This window comes from Manis javanica, chromosome 12 (genome assembly GCF_040802235.1).
Source record: "Manis javanica isolate MJ-LG chromosome 12, MJ_LKY, whole genome shotgun sequence".
Classification (NCBI taxonomy): domain Eukaryota; kingdom Metazoa; phylum Chordata; class Mammalia; order Pholidota; family Manidae; genus Manis; species Manis javanica.
Window position 1 is genome coordinate 59,449,423 of NC_133167.1, and position 21,097 is coordinate 59,470,519.

General features: G+C 40.7%; 1 protein-coding gene across 7 annotated transcripts in view; it reads left to right on the forward strand.

The window, feature by feature from the left end:
* The window catches only part of WIPF1 (WAS/WASL interacting protein family member 1), a 125,779-nt gene extending 104,959 nt beyond the window's left edge, over positions 1-20,820 (forward strand). For 4 of the 7 annotated variants that reach the window (XM_073218671.1, XM_073218668.1, XM_073218672.1 and 1 more), the window contains 7 exons: positions 1,568-1,697; positions 5,834-5,998; positions 8,565-9,335; positions 12,460-12,570; positions 13,060-13,269; positions 13,961-14,074; positions 17,777-20,820. In XM_073218671.1, the coding sequence (XP_073074772.1) occupies positions 1,568-1,697; positions 5,834-5,998; positions 8,565-9,335; positions 12,460-12,570; positions 13,060-13,269; positions 13,961-14,074; positions 17,777-17,832 (1,557 nt within the window). In that variant the 3' untranslated portion in view covers positions 17,833-20,820. Of the gene's footprint in view, positions 1-1,567; positions 1,698-5,833; positions 5,999-8,564; positions 9,336-12,459; positions 12,571-13,059; positions 13,270-13,960; positions 14,075-17,776 lie in introns of those variants that run through there. The other 3 variants (XM_073218673.1, XM_037020629.2, XM_037020631.2) reach the window with 3 other exon arrangements.
* The last annotated feature ends 277 nt before the right edge of the window (positions 20,821-21,097 follow it).

A 21,097-nucleotide genomic window follows, 5' to 3' on the forward strand; every position in this document is an offset into this window, starting at 1 on the left:
TGGCACAGTATTGTTGACTGTAATTGCTTGCTGTGCATCAAATCTCCAGGATTTACCATCTTCAGGTTGTAAGTTTGCACCCTTTAACAACACCTCCCCAGTTTGGGAAAGGGGCATTTTAAGTCCCACATTTACCCTTCCCTCAAGTCAGAGGGAAGGCTCTGGAGTCGGACAGTCAGGGTTTGGGTGCTGGCTCCTCACCTGATGACCTGGTGACTGGGCACATGAGTTCACCTCCCTGTGCCTTAGTTTCCTTGTCTCTAAAATGGAAATAATAACTCACAAGGTTGATGAGGACTAAAGGAATCAATACATAAAATGCTAAAAACAGTGCCTGACCCACAGTAAAAGTGATGTGAATGTTAACTATTACTGCAATGAGCAATTAATACTTTATAATGTTTAAGACCCCTCCCGCTTCACACACACAGATTCCTTGTTGCTGCTTCAGGGTTTCCTTAACTCTCCCACTGCCTCAAACTCTGACAATAAATGGCTGCATCAGGTATCAAGCTACATGGCCCCAGGTTTCCCTCCTGGGGCCCTAACTGGCACCTCTGAAATCAGATCCTTTCAGAAGGGCTGAGGCCAGCCCAGAAGGACTCTCACATCTGCTGGGAGGGCGTTTGGGTTTGGGGAAGCTGACTCTCCCTGGGACCAGGCCAGACCAAGCCAGTTTCTAAGTGTGACGGACACAGGCACATGCCTGCTTCTGAGTCCATGTGCTGGGCTCTTGGTGTCCTCACCCCCTAAGATAACCCTGAGGACATGTGAGCCCAATTTCATAGGAAGGATCTTTACCAGAAATTCTGGAAAAATGAGGAACTACCCCAACATTTTAAAGCAGCACCTTTGTCTCATGTGCAGTCACTGTGAGCCAAGTTTTCAAAGGGAATAAACATCAGAAACACCTTAGGCCAAAGGGACATGAGGACACTTTTGAGGGTATGGACATGTTCTGTAACTTGACTGACCCAGTATGTTTGTTAAAACTCATAGAACAGGACACTGAAAGGGTGATTTCACTGTATGTAAATTATACCTCAAATCTGCCTTCAGTTAAAAAGGGGAAAAAATCCTCAGCAGGCAGACAGAGGTAATTATTTCCAAAAACTTTTGTGGATTAAAAAAAAATACTTACAACTGACCCTTTTTTCTAGAAACAATTTCTCCCTTGCATCAGGTTAGTGTTAAAAGATAGGAAGGAGAAACTTTAGGATACATCCTGCAGAATCCTCTGTGACTTAAAATTCCCTTCTCACTTCTAGCCATCTAACCCTGGCTCTGTTGGTTATGGCCAGATCGTGTTCTGAATTTTCAGAGACATTTACCAGGGACCGACTCTTCCTGCATTAAAAATGAATGTGATTTATTGCTGCATCTGCTCCCAGCAAGATGCCTGGGTTTTAAAAAGAATGACATCAGATCTAAAACTTGTTGAGAATTTACAGCCTATTGCCAAGAACTTTAATCACAGGCTTCCAAAGCCCTAGCAGTCCCTGCTAGATATTGTAGAACATGATTTTAATTCAAGAGATGAGTAAGAGTTTGCATGGTTTCCTTGCAGGCCAATACAGAAAAGCCTTCCCTGAATAAGTCAGAGCAGGCTGGGAGAAATGCGCTTCTCTCTGACATCAACAAAGGGAAGAAACTCAAGAAGACAGTCACCAATGACAGAAGTGCACCAATATTGGACAGTAAGTGAAAAAAAGTATTTTCCATGGAGACAAATGGTTTATGGCCTAAAAATCAATCCTACGCTTTACACACACACACACAATGCCTTAACAGCAGCTGCAAAATTAGCAGAATAAGGGACTGTATCCCTCATTGTAGGCCACCACTCCAGCTTGGGTTCCTGCTAATGCTGGAGAAACCCAGGATAATAATTCTTTGTCCAAGACATACACAGCAGTGATTCTCTGAATTATTTACAACACTTCTGAAAATTAACACTTGCTCCTCACACCATGTCAAAGGCAGCATGAAATATGGAAAGAGCCCTAGACTGGGCATCCAAGGACTTGGGTGCGAGTCCTGGCACGTGCACCACTTATCCTCCAAGCCTATTGTCTTCATTGGTAAAATGGAGATGGTAATACCTGCTCTACTACCCTCACAGGGTTTTTTGTGAGCATCAAATGAGACAATGCTTATAAAAGTGTGTTGCTGTCTGGAATGTGTAATTCAAGTATGAAAGATGATAATTAGGAGCTTAGAGAGATTGCAAATGAGATCAAACTTTGCATATCTACCCATTGTAAGTCTGAGATACTTCCTGGAACAAGACAGGGAATGTATAAACAAAGTACCCCCAACACAGGACTGCTAATTAACATTTACAACAGAATGAAGACTATCCATGACTATAATCTACTGGGGTAGTTAATAATCAGGCCTCAAGACTGTTTCCTCATGTTCCTAGACTTTCCCACCACTAGCTAGATGTCCCCAGAATTCATCCTACACCACAGATCCCATTTGCACACAGTAGGACACTGAATGACCTTCCACCAGAGGAAGTTTTGTAAACAAGTGAATAATGATGCAGGATTTTAGCCAAGTGAAGGGGTAGAATTATGTAAGAGGAACTTCTAGGAAAAATGCCTAATGGGTAGAGATGGAAGAATGCTCAGAGTTAGGTGAGAACATTGGTATGGGAGGAAAATGGAAAAGAGGAAGACAAAAATAAGCCTTTCTGTGTTGCTCTGTTACAGGGCAAGGCAGTGCATATGCAAACACACCAGCCTTAGAAAGGGACCATGTGGGGCTTGACTCTTAACAGAGTCTTACCTCTAGGTCAGTGTCACAGAACTGATGTGGTTATTGTATAATCCCTTAGTCCTCCTGATTGTTGTCAAAGGATTCTTCCAGGGGTTGCCCAGCACAGTTTCTTATGTCTGGAGAGCTTTGGTCCAACAGCTGTCTGAGATGTGGTGGCAGGTATGGCGCCAGAGGAGCACCACCATCTGCTGGCCTCCAGGACACAGCTCAGTTGTTCTCCCCACTATGAGAGGGAGCCTAGACCTCTGGAGAGGTAGATGTGAATTCCCCACCAGTGCTGACACAGAACAGTCTGGGGCCTATTCCTAAATCCACAATGGAAACCTCATTGTATTCCTCAAGGTCACTTCTCCTCCCATTAAATGGAAATAATGTTAGTTCTCCCTTCCCACTGCTCAGTGATGTTTAAGAATGTGCTTTTCTTCATGGACACAGATGCATCCAAATGCATGCCCTTGTTGTCTGTATACTTAGCTGGACACATAGACAGTTGTCACAAGCTCTTTGCAAGCAGCAAAAATCCATCCATGGTTTTGTATTTGTTTGCAGGTGAAACCTCCCTGGGCTCTATGTTAAAATGTTCACCATGGTTATGCATGATGTCACTCTTGAATTCAGCCTTGCCCTGCAATTTAATTACTAATGAAGTGACCTGGAGCCAGTTAGCTATCCTCAACTACTTCAGTTTCTCTGTTTGAAAGATGCACAAGTGTTCCAGGTTAAGAACCTGACTCTTTTTGCTATAGATGTCTGATAGTGTGCACTCATCTTTTTGAATGTTCTGTATCATGTAAAAGTGGCCTATGAAAATGCAGTATTCCAAAATGTATCATTCAGTAATGAGTAATACTTGAATGAAAAGAACATTATTAATACTATTGGTAATAATTAAAATTAGTAAAAATTTAAAATTTTATAGCACTTTTGCAAACACGTTATTCTAATATGATGTATCTTGTTAGGTGAAGTAGTTCTTGTCAGTTCATTACCAGATTATTTCTTCTGTCAGCAGAGTATCCCAGAAAAGATACCTAGAAAAGATACAGAGCTAACACAAACTTATGATAAATCTAATCCACAAAAAAACAAAACACAGATAAATAAAATTAGAACTCAGAAAGCAAATAAGATTCAAAGCAGATTTTCTAAAATTAAGGATGAATTTGTATGCTAAAACATTTTGAAATCTTCAAATTAATTTTCTATAAAAAGCATAAATCTACTAAAATTCATTCATGAAACTTCAATGAGCAAGAAAAAAGTTGAAAAATTTACCAAATTACTTTCTCTCTAAACAGCTTTAGAGCCAGGTGGCTTTATCAGTAAATTCTGTCAGATTTTAAGAAACTGCTAATTCAAATGCTTCCTAACATTCCCAAGCATCTGAAGAGCTGGAAAGCTAGCTGATAGGTGTAATGAGACTAGCGTGATCCCAATACCAAAACTTGACAAAGGCGGCACGTGCACAAAAACAAAGCCTGTGTATCACTGTCCCAGGGGACATGGGGCAATGTCTGCAGGCATTTTTAGTTGTCACTTGTCAGCGGAGGGATTCCTACTGACATCTAGTGGGTAGAAGCCAGGGATGCTGTAAACATTCTGCAGAGAACAAGAAGCCACCCAAACTAAAGAATTTTCTGACCCAAAATGTTGGCAGTTCCATGGTTAAGAAACCTTTTTATAGACCACTTAGGATAAGAGAATACTAACTGACCAACCCAAAAAGTCCAATTGAATAGTATATTAAAAGAATAATCACCAAGACCAGAGTTTTTCTCTCATTGTTAATATTAGAAAGTCTATTAGCCTATCATACCAAATAAGGAAAAATCATATAATAATCTCAGGAAATCCTGAATAGGCATTTGATAAAATTCCATGCTATATGAAAGTCTCAAAAACAGATAAAACAGATGGTCCTTGCTGACCGTGCATATTTAGGAAGAAGAAAAAAATCATGTTTCAAACCAATAGTTAATATCTATCTTTGACTCATTAGAGGTGTTCTCATTGAAATCAGAATGTGGTTATCTTTAGCAACATTAATAATTTACATTGTTATGGAAGTTCAGTATTTACATAAAACATAAAACTGAACATGACTAATTTACATTTCTGTGGACATGTATCATTTACCCATTTTCTATAAACTTAGAGAGTTCTAAAATATCTCAAAGATTTGGAAAATAACCCAGAAGACTAACAGGATACTTAGCAATCTTTTTCTTCCTTCCTTTTTTTTTGGTTTGTTTGTGCATTTCAAAATCTTCACAATTTTTTGGAAATAAATGCAAAACAAAATCTGTGTACTGTCTCAAATTGCAAAGGATTTTTTAAATATTAAATCCTACTGCTGTGCTTTATGATATTAAAAAATTGAAGTCAACCTAAAAGGTCATCAAATAAGTATATGGTCAAACTACAGTGCATTGGTGTTCTAAAACACATTGCAATTCTTTAAACTCAGGTTTTCAAAGAATATTTAATGACATGGGAAATGCTAATAAAGCATTAAATGAAGACAGGCTAAAAACTGTTCTGTGAATTTGGTCTTAATTTTAAGAAAAAAATTGTAAAATGAAAAGTACAAGTGGGAAAAATACACTAAAAGCAGTGGGTATTTAACAGGAAGTAAAATTATGGATATTTTATTTTTTCTTTATTATTACTTCCTTTCTTCTCATCTTTTATTACATTTCTCCCTCCCTTGGTTCTTTTTGAAGATTCTTTTATTTACCAAATCTCAGTTAAGCTATAGAACAAATGGATATCACTGCATAGGGTCCGTAGCCAAGAGCAGGGCTTGGGGGCAGGTAGTCGTGTATTGCCAGGACTGCCCTAAAGCGGAAACCCTCCTTCTCTGACTGGGGGTAGGGTGAGTCCTTACAAGCCTGCGGGTTAATGAAACCCAAGCGGTCCACCATGGGATCAGTGTCAGCTAGCTGCCTGTTTCATTATTACTGTTCATTATTTGCCTGGGCGAGAGCCTGTGAAGTACTCGGGTGATATGTTCACACGTGGTGAGGAGACCGTGTTTCTCTCCCTGCAGAACCAAAAGGATCCGGGGGCGGCGGAGGAGGAGGCGGGGGCGGCGGCGGCGGCGGTGGTGGCGGTGGTGGTGGTGGTGGTTTTGGAGGGGGCGGACCCCCCGGCTTGGGAGGACTGTTCCAGGCTGGAATGCCGAAGCTGAGATCCACGGCCAATAGGGATAATGGTAAGAAGAGTCCTTCTCTCTTAAGACCAGGTAGTTTGATGGTTTGAAGGCTTGGCATCCCCTCTAAGGCATTGCATCCTTGTAAATATTTAGATTGCCTGAAATGTTAACACTGTTTTATAAGAGAGACTCTATTTATCTTTTTTTTTTTTAAGTCCTAATCAGACAGCTTCATTGAGCTGTTAAATATTTTCCCATTGTCCCTGGGGTAACTTACACTTTTTTGTACTTTTCCAAAGGGTGAGCTAGAGTGGAAAGAAAAAGAAGGAACAAATGGAACTTGCCACCCCTGGAAACTCTGCCTGGTGACCTTGCAAATCCACCTCTCTTTGTGAGGTAGTTTGACCCAGCTGTCTAGTATAGTAAATGCTTCACTTGTGAGCCATTTCTCAAATACACTGTGGATTGTTATATGGAATATAATTACATATCTCACTAAATCTAAAAAGGTGTATTTTGCATGATGGACATTTGGCATTTCAGGGTCAGTGATTCTAAGTATTCCCTGCAAAGAGCCATGGAAATGAGTCCTACAGAATTGTCTGTGAACCTGATGGCAGAGAGAAAAGTTGAACCTGGCCTTGCCTAAATAAAAAACCTTAGAGAGTACATAAGGTTCAAGAAATTTTACCATAAAACTTTCTTTATTAACATTTGTTACATTAGAATAATTTTATTTCTAGTTCAATGGTCTTTTAATGTATCTGCTGGGAGATTATATGATTCTCACATTCATTTGAGGATAAAGACACTGAATATTCAGAATTAGCTGACTTTTTTAGCATTGGATTGCCAAAATGTAGAAAGAGACTCAATAATATGAGAGATTGTATCTTGTCATACCTACATTTAAACTTAAATTTATTTATTTAAAACCCACCAAAAGGATTTGAGGCAGCTGATAAATGTATACATTCAATACTTTAACAATAAGTGATGAAATTAAGACAAAAAATGACATAAAATAATAAAATGAAAATGGAATTTAAGTTAGTGCACAAAATGGTATAGCAGATGTATACATTTTCATAGTACACTGTCCACATAATGGATACTTTCCATATAATGTATATGTAGATAGTAACTGCAGCTTTAATCCAAACTTGGAAGATACAAGTTATCCCCAAGTTGGTGACAGAAATATACCACACATCAAGGAAAATACAGCTTTTTCCTAGTACTTAAGTTAAAATGAAATATTCTCCCTAGAGTCCATATTACTCTACTGTATAAATCCACCCAAATGTCTCTTGTAGTGCCTGGGATAAAATTTGAACTCCTTCTGGCCTATAAGGCTCTTTATAACCCAGCCCCTGCTGGCCACTCAGCCTCTATTTGCTAGGATTCTCCTGCACCCTCACTGTGCCCCATGCACCTGGGCCTCCATTTTCCAACTTAAAGCTTGTTTGCACCCCAGGGCCTTTGCACCTGCTGGCCCTCAGCTGAAGTGCTATCTTCCTCCTTTTTCTGTAGCTGGCCTCAGCTCAAATGTCACATCTTCAGAAGATCCATCCCCAGCTGCCTCATCTAGCTTCTTCTTTTTAGTACTTATAACTATCTGAATACATTTATGTATGCTGGTTTATTGTTATCTCCACCACAAGTATCTAAATGACATGAGAGCAGGATCTTTTCTATTTTGTTTACTCTGTCTCTAGAATCTAGAATAATGGCTGGCATAGACCATTGCTCAGTAAATATATGGTACATTAATTAGCTCATGGTTGAAGTGGTAGAAGTTATCAGGCTAATCATTTTTTGAGAATTACCTTGGGTTCCAAGAGATTGTGGAGTGGTGGTTTTAATTTCCCATAACCCTGGTTCCCTTTGTTGAACCAAAGCAGTTTAATATTAATTATGTGATAAGGTTGTTCTGTCCTGCCAATACTGAAGTGGAAGTCAACTAAGTAAGGAAAGCATTGGGCCAGTTGCCTGGTTCTCTGCAGATTAAGACCATCCACTGGTGTCCGCTCTTTCCATTAAACTTTGGCTGTTTCTTTTTAGTTCTTTCATATTTCAGTCTTAACTCTTCCATTATAGTCTTCCACTTTCTTTTGGAAATTTCTCCTCAAAGGGACTAAGTAATCACTCCCATATGGAGATTGATGTTGGGATAACTAATTTTTTCACCTAAGATGACTAAATTATTTTTCAAAGCTGAGAGGTACAAGGGTAGGGGGACAGGGATGGTGATGGGGAAAAAGAAAAACATTTGCAGAAATCCCATGTACCAACACCGTCCTTTCTTGTCCTCTCATAATTAATAGGGATCTCTCCAGAACTCTTAGCAACTTCATCCTGGTTCTTGTCCATACATAATGGCAAGAAAGCTCTCCAGAATCCTTTTGAAAGCTGACAGCATGTAGACCCTGGGACTAGAAGGTAAACAGAGCTGTGACCTATTCCTCTGCCTCCAGAAGGGACCACACAAAATCTGATTTATATAAATAATAGTTTCTTCTATATACTTTATAGCATACTTCTGGTAGCTGGGATTATACTTCAGTCCTCTGATTTCCTTTAATATTTCATGTTTTCTAGTTGAACTTTTTTCCTTATTTTTCAGATTCTGGAGGAAGCCGACCCCCGATTTTGCCACCAGGAGGAAGAGCCACATCTGCCAAACCTTTCTCAAGCCCTAGTGGCCCAGGGAGGTTTCCTGTGCCTTCTCCAGGCCACAGAAGTGGTCCCCCAGAGCCTCAGAGGAACCGAATCCCTCCTCCGAGGCCAGACGTGGGCTCAAAGCCTGACAGCATTCCCCCTCCAGTACCTAACACGCCAAGACCCATTCAATCAAGCCTGCACAGCCGCGGGTCTGCAGCAGTGCCTGGGGCCCCCAGGCAGCCCAGCCCTGGGCCAACCCCGCCCCCTTTCCCTGGAAACCGAGGGGCTGCTTTTGGAGGAGGCTCCATACGCCAGGCACCCTCCAGCTCCTCCTCGCTCTTCTGCAACAGGCCTCCCCTGCCCCCTACACCCAGCAGGGCCTTGGATGACAAACCGCCTCCTCCACCTCCTCCAGTGGGCAACAGGCCCTCCATCCACAGGGAGGTGGCCCCAGCCCCTCCTCCTCAGAACAGCAAGCCCCCGGTGCCTTCTACCCCAAGGCCTTCCTCCTCCTCACAGGCCCCACCTCCGCCACCACCGCCCAGCAGGCCTGGCCCTCCTCCCCTGCCTCCCGGTTCCAGTGGCAGTGATGAAATCCCAAGACTCCCACAGCGGAACTTGTCCCTCACTGTGGCTGCACCCCCTTTCCCTTCGCCAGGACGTTCAGGCCCTCTTCCTCCCCCGCCCAGTGAGAGACCCCCTCCTCCAGTGAGGGAGCCACCAGGCAGATCAGGTATGGCAATACCAGGGTGAGTTGTCTCCCTGTAGCCCACCCTGCCAGATGTCACCGATAGTCACAGGCATGAACAGAGTCCAGCAAAAGCTTAAGTAAACTCTCAGGCTGTTTTAATTTTTTCAAGTGACACTTAACATGTGTGATTTCATCTTGGCCTCTGAAGAATGTGGGACTGCTATTTCTGTCTATATTTCAGAGATGAGAGTAACCAGTATAATTAAATGATCACAAGCCAGTTAAAGAAGAGGCCAGAACTTTCCCCCTTCATCTCTGAAGTGAACTTGCCATTCTACTACCCTCCCTCCCAAAAGTGAATTTCAGCTGTCTTAATTGTGGGGATAAATTTCCATCTCCTACAGGAGGGTTCCATTATTCCAACAAGAAGGGCAGTGAATGAACTTGTCCTGTACTGCTCCCTTCTTTTGTCAGACTTTGAGGCCACTTCTCTGCTCATTAAAGACAAATGTTAAAGGGTCCCTCTTGCTGCTGTTAACACCTCTGGCACATAGATCCCTTGGAGAATCAGATAAAGGCATAGGCTTTCTCTTCATAAAAATGCTCATAAGCGTAAACTCAAATTTGTGTGCTATTTCATAGATTGAAGGACCTGCTGCACCTTGTCTGTGCCCCCTCCCGCCCCCACCCAGGGTGGAGAAACCTGGATCTAAGGGAAGAGTGTTCAGCATGTGAAATGAAATCTGAGGATTCCCCAGTTTGTACTCTCTCCTAGTTACAATAGGTGCTTTTTTGTTTCCCACACTGATGGATTCAGTAGAACTTTCTACTTTTTAAATTTAACCTTATCATACATCCAGGATGTCCCAAAATGGGACATATTTTACTTCAGGAGACATTAACTGACCTTTGACCCTGTGACCTCAGAAACCTAATAAACACTGCTTTTTAAATCAGTAGTCCTCAAGCTTGACCACAAACTGGAATCACCTAGGGAGCTTTAAAAGCCTCAGGTGCCTGAGTCCCTTCTGCTGGGCTTCAGTCACACTGGCCTGGGAGGCGCACTGGGCATCAGGGTACTGGAAGCTCCCTGTGATTGTATGTGCAGCGAACTCTGAGAACAGCTCTTCAAGACGCTCTGCCACAGAGTTGGCTACAAGTACCAAAAGCTACCAGTCCATTCAGTCTGATCCCTGCACATGGTGTTGTCTCACTAAGTGTTCTCCAGTGAACAGAGGGGAACAGGTAGTCAGATGAAGAAAATGCAGTGTTTCCTTCTTACCCAACAACCATGGGTTTTCCCCCAAAGTGATTGAGGAGCTGTTTACATGGCTCTACCAACTGGATGAATCAACAGATGAAATCTTTCCCGAAATAGGATAGGCAGTGACATAGAATATTTATTGTTTCTTTGATGGTGTAAGTCATGCCTGTTTATTATAGAAAATAGAGAAAAGTATAAAGGCAGTAAAAATCTATAATCCTGCCATCACCACCATTCAGAAATGATCATTGATAACATTTTCTATATACTGTATCCTTCAGTCTTTTAAAAATGCATTTATTTCCATGTTTACAAAACTGGTATCACACTACATATATATCTGATAATTTGCCTTTTATTTAATAACATCTCATTAGCATTTTCTGATGTGATTAACTATTCTTCTACAACCTGGCTTTAATGGCTGTATAATATTAGGTCCTGAAAATACACCTTGATTTATTTAATTTCTCACTTGGTTGCATAGGCCATCTCTAGTTTTTGCTGCTTGCAGATAATACAGGGATACATTCTTGTAGCTAAAGTTTGTGCACATCTCGATGTATTTCCTTTGGGTGAATTTCTAAGTCAGTGCATATTCATAGTAAACCATGGGTGTCATAAAGTACTGCCAAATTGATGTCTAGAAAATTCCTACAAATTTACATTCCCACAGGAGCATATGTGAGGTCATCAAAGGCCATCTGTATTTTGAGAGGTAGTTTCATTGTTAAGGGAGTGGGCTTTAGAATTTGGTAGATTTGGAGTCAAATCCTGGCTCTTCTGCTTGTTAGCCTCCTACTGGGCTTCGTAACCTTCCAGTACCTTAGGGCCTTGTCTACTGTCCCTACACCTCTCGGGTTGTAAGAATTAAGTGAGGCAAGTGTGCATAGTGGTTATCTTATTTCCCAGCATGTAGTAGCATTCAATAAATGATGGCTTTTTTGTTGATGCTGCCAGTAGGAAATAGAAATCTGTTTTCTGTTATGCTTGCTGAAGTTTGGAGCATGGGGGCCTGGAAGTTGGGAGAGTGAGGAACATGGACATTTACTTAAAAAAAGAGAGAGCTTGAGATCAAGTCTGTCAAATAACAGTTACTAGTCCCGTGATGTGGGATGTCTGGTTTGCTTTCCGTGGCAGTTGGGTGCTGACAGTGCCAGCAGAGCTAAGCCCACAGCATGTGAGACATTGCCCCCACCCCACCCCAGTAATCAGTTCCTACTGACTGGGTCTTCAGTGATGACAAGCAGATGGGGCAATAAATAAACCCTACCATGTGGGAGACTCCTTGAGAGTCTGGCCGGTATGGGCATGCCTCCCACCTCCATGAGTGTCTGAGCCAAGGTTTTGCAGTCAAGGATATCTGCAGTGGGTGCGTCATTCAGTTTATGGTCCTCCAGTTCAATTCTGAATCTATATTTAGCAACATATTTCCATTTATGATGCCATAAGAGATGCATTTGCACAAAATCTCAGCATCTTGCAAGCAGAACACAATGCTGAAGATCAGGAATAATTACTAAGGCCATTTTGATTTATATTATTTACTCATGATCCAAATAGCCTCTGCATTTGGAAGATGGGACAAGCAAGGTAGGTTTCTCTGGTATTAGCAAAAGAATTTACCTTGAATTATTTTCTAAGAGCATAAACATTTCTGATTATACCACACCACTGTGTTTAAAAATGGTTTCAAATACTTAAGTAGTGCTTTTTATTTTGCTCTTTGACTATTATTCCTGGCAACAGTGCTGTGAAGAAGGTGACTATTTCGTGCTTTCTTTGTAGATAGGAAATCAAGCTTCATGAGGAAACCATCTCAGGGTCAGCGTCCCTCACCAGCATTTATAGCCATGCACACTGGCTGGCTGTTGGTCACTCCCTGTTATTCTGCCTCCCCAGAGAGGAAGAATCAAAAAGGAACTCCTGCTAACCTGAGGATGCCTGACCCTTGGTTTCCTGATGCCATCTCTGCCTGGAAACAGATCATATGCATCACAGAAACATGCGTGTGTAATTAGCAATAATGCTGTGCATTTAAATAACTCAGTCTCTACTGAAGACCTAAAATCACTTTACAACTACGTGACTCTTTTTAAGAGGTTCTTTTGTAAAATAGCATTTATTTAATAAGTGTGATGTTGCAGAAATTAATTCAGTAGCTTTATAAGAGGATTGTAAAGTATATTGTCAGTATAAACAAATTATCACCTGTTTTCAACTTAACTGAATCATCTCCAACCTCAGTATTAACTCAAAGCCAAAACAGCCATTTAGCTTTCAATATGCACTCTCTCCACATTTGTGTGTGTACATACGTGAATTTCTGTGTTTATGTGTGCTTACTAATTTCTCAGCTAAATCTCTTAGAAAGTCTCTACCATTTCTCCATATTCGCTAGTTAAAGGGCATGTATCCACCAGGCACTCACTAATTGCACATGATAATAGTAACACAGGATGTACAGTATTGCACTAAATGTCCTCTTTTCTTTTGCTCCAGGCCCTCTCCCACCCCCTCCAATAAGCAGAAATGGCAGCACGGCTCGGGCCCTGCCTGCCACCCCACAGTTGCCGTCCAGGGGTGGAGTAGATAGTTCCAGAAGTGGGCCCAGGCCTCCTCTTCCTCCCGACAGGCCTGGCGCTGGGGCACCTCCCCCACCTCCACCATCAACATCTGTTAGAAATGGCTTCCAAGACTCTTCATGTGAAGGTGAGGTGTGATCTCAGCTCCGTGGAAACACTTAGTAGCTATGGGACAGCAACGGAATTATGGTAGATTTGTTTGTGTTTGCATTAAAACTTCATGTTTGTATGGCCCTCATTGTTTCCACACCATATTGCTGTAACTATCTAACCACTGGGGCGCATCATGATTTCAAATGAAAAATAGCAATTCCCTGTTCTCCCACTTGCAGAAAAGGCAGGTCATTTTTCTCTGAGTCTCATTGTTTGCTTGAGTCTCATTTTGGTTAACTTTCCAGAGACTTCAGAATTCAAAAAGAACCATTTGTGTAGTTTACCATCTTATTACCTACTTTTCTAAACCATTGGCTGTAGGTAAGGGGCCCAGTGGCCTACAAATGCTAAGCCACTTTCCTCTGCCATTGTCATCGGAGGGTCCCGGTTACTCCTGGATCCACGGGCAGGAAGCAGAGTATCTCAGACCTCCAGCTCCTGAGGGGGACTGGTGGGGTCCTAATCACTCTAGCTGAAATAACTTAGACATATCTGTCTTCGATGTGCAGACCAGCTTATTTTATTGATGTGCTAGTCAGTGCTATTTGCAGGCATAAAGCTTGAAGTGCTGTCTGTAGGTTCCTCTTTCATTTGTGCCTTTCATCACATAAACCTTCACAGCTGATTGTCTGTCACTGAAGACACTGTCTGTTTCTGTCTCTCAGATGAGTGGGAAAGCAGATTCCACTTCCATCCGATTTCTGATTTGCCACCTCCAGAACCGTATGTTCCAACGACCAAAAGTTATCCCAGTAAATTGGCAAGAAATGAAAACCGGAGTGAGTATTTCTGCAAGGGCTTTGGTGGCTTCACACTGGAATAGCCTGTGTTATGTACACTGAGGGTTGTATAGGAAATCCAGGCCTCCTGTCTGGAGTGAGACACAGAACCCCACATGGAGCCGTCTAAATTCTGGTGAACTCCCCTTCATCACATGATGGGAAAAATAGAGATACCACAAATGCATATGAGAAACAGTTACCTTAATGTGTCATTATAAGCTCAAAACAACTTTGGTTTGCAGCAGATTAAATTTTATTATTTTGCTTGTTTGGACAACAATCCTGCATTTTGATCCTCCTAAGACAGCACAAATAGAGCCACCTTTCTATTCCTCTTAGTTTTGAGACTAACAAAATGTTTTATTAATTACATCAAAAGCTCACTGTAACTGCTTTGATCTTTTAAATGTTATGATTATATTTAGCTTTATAGAACATTACATGAAAATGTTAAAGATACACATAATCTCTCCATGTAACAAGCATTTTCATTTTATCAGTTTCTCTTTATCCATATAATTCTTATTAATTTATATAGTTATAGAGTGGGTTTTTTTGGTGGTGGTGTTCATATAACATTGCTTAGTAAACACTTCCCCATTTTATCACTTGTTTTTTATTTTACAGGATTCCATCAAATTAGCACATAATAATTTAGTTTACCATTATTAAACATTTAGATTGTTTCTGGTTTTTGCTAATATATACAATGCTCATAAAAGTAGCGAATCATTTTTCCCCTGTTGAAACAAAAATGTGAACAAGAAGCAGAAATATACAAAGTAAATTTCACAACAGTAAATGGATTGAACTAAGAAAGAATCAGCATGAAATATATTTAACACTGATGAAGTTCAGACTTCAACAGGCTTGGCTTCAGAACCAACTCCCAAATGAGAAACATAAGTAGAAAAAAAGGTGTGAGCTTGTCAAATAACTGCCACCATGCCCCTAGCCTGTCCTCAGTCCCTGGGCAGACCTCCTTCCACATACTCCACATACTGCTGGCTCTTTAACACACAGTTCTTCAATAATTTTTGGTTGGTTGATTCCAGCTTTAGAGCAAATTAATAGCTAGAGTTAAGGTTGGTTAGAGCAAATACTGAGTTCAGGGAGAAATGCTAAACGGCGGCGGCAGGTCCGAGGAGGAGCTGGGGACACAGAGCTTGCTCTGTACTGTAGCACAGGGCAGTCCAGATGCTTCTGTCAGCTTTGGAACAACAGGTCAAACTGTGCTTTGTCTCCATTGAGGAATACAAAGAATGAGAATATATTTTAGGAAAGGTTCCCTAAACAGATGCTAGAAGTAAGCAGAATATTGCTGCTTGAAAGGAAAAGTTTAATTCCTGGAAAAATTCATTAATATGGAATACTACATTCTTAGAGACTGCCTAATTAAAAAGGTGTTAACTATAATAAAGTTACCATACAAGAATTGGTGGTTGAAAAATAAGTCTTCACATGGGGCAAATGTGAGTTGTGTGTGTGTGTGTGTGTGTGTGTGTGTGTGAGTGAGAGAGAGTATGAGTGTGTGTGTGTGTGTGTGTGTGTGTGTGAAGAGGAGCTTCACTATCTGATAAGAGTACATACAGCCTGTTTTTCTTCTCTTGGGGCCTAATAAATTCACTTTAAGGAGTTGTTTACATAGACTCTAAATATTTTCTCCTGGTTTCTTATAAGCATTCTTAATCTAATTTAGGTGCAATTTGTATATTTAAGTCCGCAACAGAATCATGCTCCCTAGTCCCTCTATATTTTTAATTTAATAGGTAAACACATTCCTTCCCCACCCTCTTTCTTAGAGACTGTGGGCACTTAGAGACTGGAACTATGTCTTGCTCAATATTGCATCTTCCTTAAGTGGCACAGAGCCTAAAACATACTAAAATATTTAAAATATTTCTTAGATTGGTGAATTAATTTCCACTGTTTGCCAAAAACTTTTTGCTTTAATGATTTCTAGCACTATGCATGTTTAGTATTTTGTAATGATAATGGACCATCTCTCTACCAATAATAAAGTGCTCTCAACTGGTTTTATTCTGCTCCTGGAGCTGCCTTGGCCTCCAGGCCCACAGCCAGGTGGGGCACCCAGGCAGCCCTGAGCAGGGCCTCCTCACCACAGCTTTGAACAAGCCAGCCCTGATTTGCTCACCGCTTGTGGTGAGCCTGATGCTCAGGCTCCATGACATGTGGCTGGTGTACATCCAGATGACTCTGTCCTCAGCTGTGTGCCCCCAAAAACCTTGGTTAGGATGGAAAGAGGAAGAGGCAAGGTAATAGACCACCAGCATTCTCCTCTGTCTCCTCTCCTTGCTCAGAAATCTCTAAGTAGGCAACTGTGGTTGCTGCTAAGACACCTGCTGAGGAACCTGTCAGTGCCAGCCCATCTGAGTCTCAGAGCAGTGGTCCTAGTGGGCCTGTTAGTTGACCTGTACCCCTGGTAGACTTGCTCACAGTGTCTGAGCACCTGGCTTCATGCCTAACACCTGGTAGGTCCTTAGAAAAATGGGTATGGGACAAATGAATTTTTTAAATTGTGAATGTAGTTTGAACCAAGTTATGGTGTGCTGATAGCCCACAAATATGCAGTCTTTAAAAGAACACCATCAACAGAGTGCAGAGGCAACCCATGAAATGGGATGAAATATTTGCAAATAATGTATCTGATAAAAGATTGATACTCAGACTATGTAGAGGATTCCAACAGTTAAACAACAAAAAATCCCTCAATTTTTAAGATGGCTTGAGTACTTGAATAGACATTTCTATAAAGAAGATAAACAGATTGCCAGTAAGCACATGAAGAGATACTCAACATCACCAGTCATTAGGGAAATGCAAGTAAAACTACAGTGAAATACCCCTTCACACTCACTAGGAGAGCTGCTATCAAGACAATATTGCTTAGAAATTAGAAAATACCTAAATGCCCAACAGAAAGGGATTGAATAAACTGTAGGATATAATAGCATGCAATATGTCATTAATAATTATATTTGCAAGGAATAATGACTGTGAACAATGTTCAAATGGGCTATATGTGATCCTATTTTTGGAAGAAAAGGGGAACTATTAATATATAGAAAATAAATGGAAAATATGTGCATAATATTGGTTATCTCTGGGTGGTGCAAGCATTAGTGAATTTTTGTTTTGTTTTTTGCTCATCCATGTTGTCTATATCTGTAATACACACTATGTGATAAAAAACAATTTTTGGCATTTTTTTAAGGTAACATTGATAAACAGTCTTATGAAGGTTTCACATGAGCAACATTGTGGTTACTACAATTCACCCCACTGCAGTCACTGTCCATCAGCATAGCAAGATGCTGCAGAGTCACTACTTGTCTTCTCCGTGCTGTGCTGCCTTCCCCATGCCCCCCACCTACATTATGTGTGCTGATCATAATCCCCTCAATCCCCTTCTCCCTCCCTCCCCAAAACATAACTTTTTAAACTTTCTTAGCTCTGTGCAGGTCCTGGGCAGCCAGCAATCCTTCTCTAGTAATGTTTGCTCAAACCCTTCCTTGCGTCTTGCCCTCGCTCCGCACTTCCCATCTGAGTGTGCCCATTAGGTACAGCCTTGTTCATAGGGGATAAAGGGGTGGGTACTTTTGCAACCATCTTTGACTTTCTACAGTGAGAACATAAGCTTTCTAACCAAAATTTATATTTGCCTATTTTTTTATCAAGGTGGATCCAACCGAAGAGAACGGGGTGCCCCACCCCTTCCCCCCATCCCGAGGTGATCCTTGCCTGTTCTCCTCCACCCGAGCCCAAGAGCGACTTCTGTAGCTGACACCTGAGAACTGCACGCCCTCCTCCCTGTCTTCCCTTGTCTCCTTTGTATTGGCAGTAGGAAGAAGGGAGAGTGATGTGGGGATGTGTGGTGGGGGTGGAAATACAGTAAAGACATGGGCTAGCTTTTTATATCACGTATATTCTCAAAGCTATTGCTTGTTTCTGCGGCGGCTGCCAGTGTGGCTGCCGGGGGGTCAGTAGGCTTTTGCGGTGAGTAGGCAGAGATGAATTGTGTCCTAGCTTTCAACTAACCGAATTCAAACATTCACTGCGTATTTGCTACAGACTGTAATGTTGAAGTGTCCAAAAGCTGTTTGCTTTCTATGCCTTTTTGCATGCTTGCCTCCCTGCTTCCATGGCCCACAGAGCGCCTGAGCAAGGCGCTGTGCAGGGCTCACATGCGTGTTTGCCGTCACAGGGTGTGCTCTCTGGTGGTCTCGGCTGAGCTCTAAGACAGGGCTGGCCAGTAGAAATATCACCACAGACACTGTTTTTAAATTTCTAGCAGCCACATTAAAAAAAGGGAAAGAAATAGGTGAAATTAATTTTAATATATTTTATTTAACCCAAACATCCAAAATATTATCAATTCAACCTGAAATCAATATAATAATCATTAATGAGCTATTTTGTATTCTTTTTTGGTACTATGTCTTCAAAATCCAGGGTATCTTTTATACTCAGAGCACATTTTCATTCGAACTCGTCACATTTCAAGTGCCTGGTAGCCGCATGTGGCTCGTGTCGACTCTACTGGACAGAGCAGCTCTAGAAGACAGAGGCCAGTGCAACACTTCTTGTTTAAAAAACAAAAAAGGCAAGATGAGCTTTAGTAATTAAAAATAAAGTCAGGACCTAAAACCTTGTTTGCCAGACCGTTTGACCTTACTTTGCTCCCTTATTTTCCCTTAATATCTGTATTCAAGTGTTGCTTTACAATGACAAGGTCAGAAATGGATCTAATAGGGATCACCATCACGTGGAATAAAGACATTATGAGAAAGAGAGTGAAAGCCAGAGAGGGCTTCAGGACGCAGACCCACTGGCCCTGCCCACTGGGCAGCTGGACTCTGGTCCTGGGCGCTTGGAGCAGCTTCCTTCCTTTTCCACCCAGCTCGACCCTCGGCGCAGGGAGGGTCCTCAGCTCTGCAGTTTCAGGGGGAGTCAAGGAGAGGTTGCAAATCAGAAACATGGAAGGGGGAATAGGTTTGAGTTGACGGGCAGAACTCTACAAATCTAAATCTGATGCTTATGAAGTTGAGCGACAGAGAGATTGCTACAGGAAATTGGAGGGGATTTGTTTTGAATCTGTCTGGAAGAATCATTTGTCTTGGATCTGTGCAAATAAACCTCAATGAGAGGACCACAGGGATGAGCCGGCCTTGCCTTTGTTGTATGATTTTGTTTACAGAACTTTACTGGGACTTTAAAATCTAACTATAGAGTTGAAAAAAAAATATTTCCATTTAGATGTTTTATATGGTTAATTATGTTTAAAATTACCATTACTTGTTTTTTAAACGCACACAGCCCCATGTGTTTATGTCTATCTACCTAAACTTTGTATCAGTATCAGAGTTTCAGTGTTTTGTTCATGTATTATTGGGAGATGCTAACAAGGAATCAATCCAAAGAAACATTCGAAAGATGCAATTCATGTTCATAGAATAAATAATTGGTGCATTTATATAAAAGCAAAAGAACTTAGAATTCTAATAAATGGGATAGTAATAAATTAGGAGGTTGCCCATTTTAACATACTCTGTTTTTATAACTCTCCTTGCCAAAGTCCTGGGCTCAGTACATTAGAGAATTTGGTCATTTTTCTCTTTCTTTTACCATTCATCCATCTTTGACAAAGTCACTTGGGGCCCTTTACCAAAAATAATCAAGAGATATAAAGGTGTAACAAGCTTGACAAAGTATTTAAAAAAATTTTTTTTAATCTCTCATATTTCAGCAATATAGCAGCATTTGTTTTTGGATTCTTTGATCAGATATCAACAGTTGATAACCCCTTTGATAAGCCCTAATGACCCACTTTAGAAAAGATGGAATTTGGCCTTCCTAGCAGATAGGGCTGGTAAAAGCCTGACCCAGAGAAAGTAGGTCTGAATTTTGTAAAAGGGTAGTAAGAATGGCCAATGTCCTTGTATATCGTAACTGCAGATACCATCCTAAAGTTTGAAAGAGGGGCACAGCTCATAGTTGCTATTCATTCAAGATATAGATGTTTTAGAATGTATTTTTTAAGTGAATGTTTCATTAATAAACCTACACCCTTTCTTTGAAAGTTTGTAACCAGTTGCTTCCAGAACTTTGAATAAGTTGTATGCTAAAATCTTAAACTATGGAAAATCATAAAAATGAATATTTTCTTCCCTGAAATCAGAGTTTACATGTGTTCTTTTTCCACAAATTTCCAGATAAATGTATTCAAGATGCAATACAGTATTTTAACATTTACATACCATTTTATATTGAAATGTATTACAGTATTAAAATTCAGTGTTCAGTATTTATTTCACTATGCATTTTATTTGGTAAAAACCAAGAAAAATGTTTAATCCAATGGTGCCTTATTTTGTGATTTGAAAGAAATTGACTTTTTATATCTAAGTAGCAGATTATTTGCATATTTGTAAAAACCGTTAGGCCTTTATATTTTAACATTTAATGCCAATTTTGTTATTTTAGTAGCAGAAATGGGATGATTGTTAAAGTGCCCAAAAACTTTTGGCATGAATTTTTCCCTGTTTGTAGTCAGGGACTGTAAAGGAAGAAAAATTGTTTTTATAACACTGCACTATGTAAACATGCACATTATGGTATCTATGTCACATCAGGTTGGTTTAAATGATGGGGTAGAGTCTACCCTAGACATCTGCACCTTTGTAAGTTAGCCAGACAGTAAATAAAAGCAGAATGATAGAGTGTCAACTGGTGATTTTTAATTTAAGTATTATCTATGTACATATAAATGAAAAAGCAAGTGTCTGTGTTTTGTTTTACACTCTGATAAAGAAAGGTAAACTCAAAAGAAGAAGAAAAGGTCATATAAGTAAATGGTCATCACATCTACTTTCTAATCCCTTGTTTTTCTTGAAAACCTGCATCTTAGTCAAAATCTGTTGTCTGTTTATTTGAGTCAGATGCTTCTACTCTAAGTTTAAGATTGATGGTGGAAGCAATGGCTAATGAAATTGTAAAGAC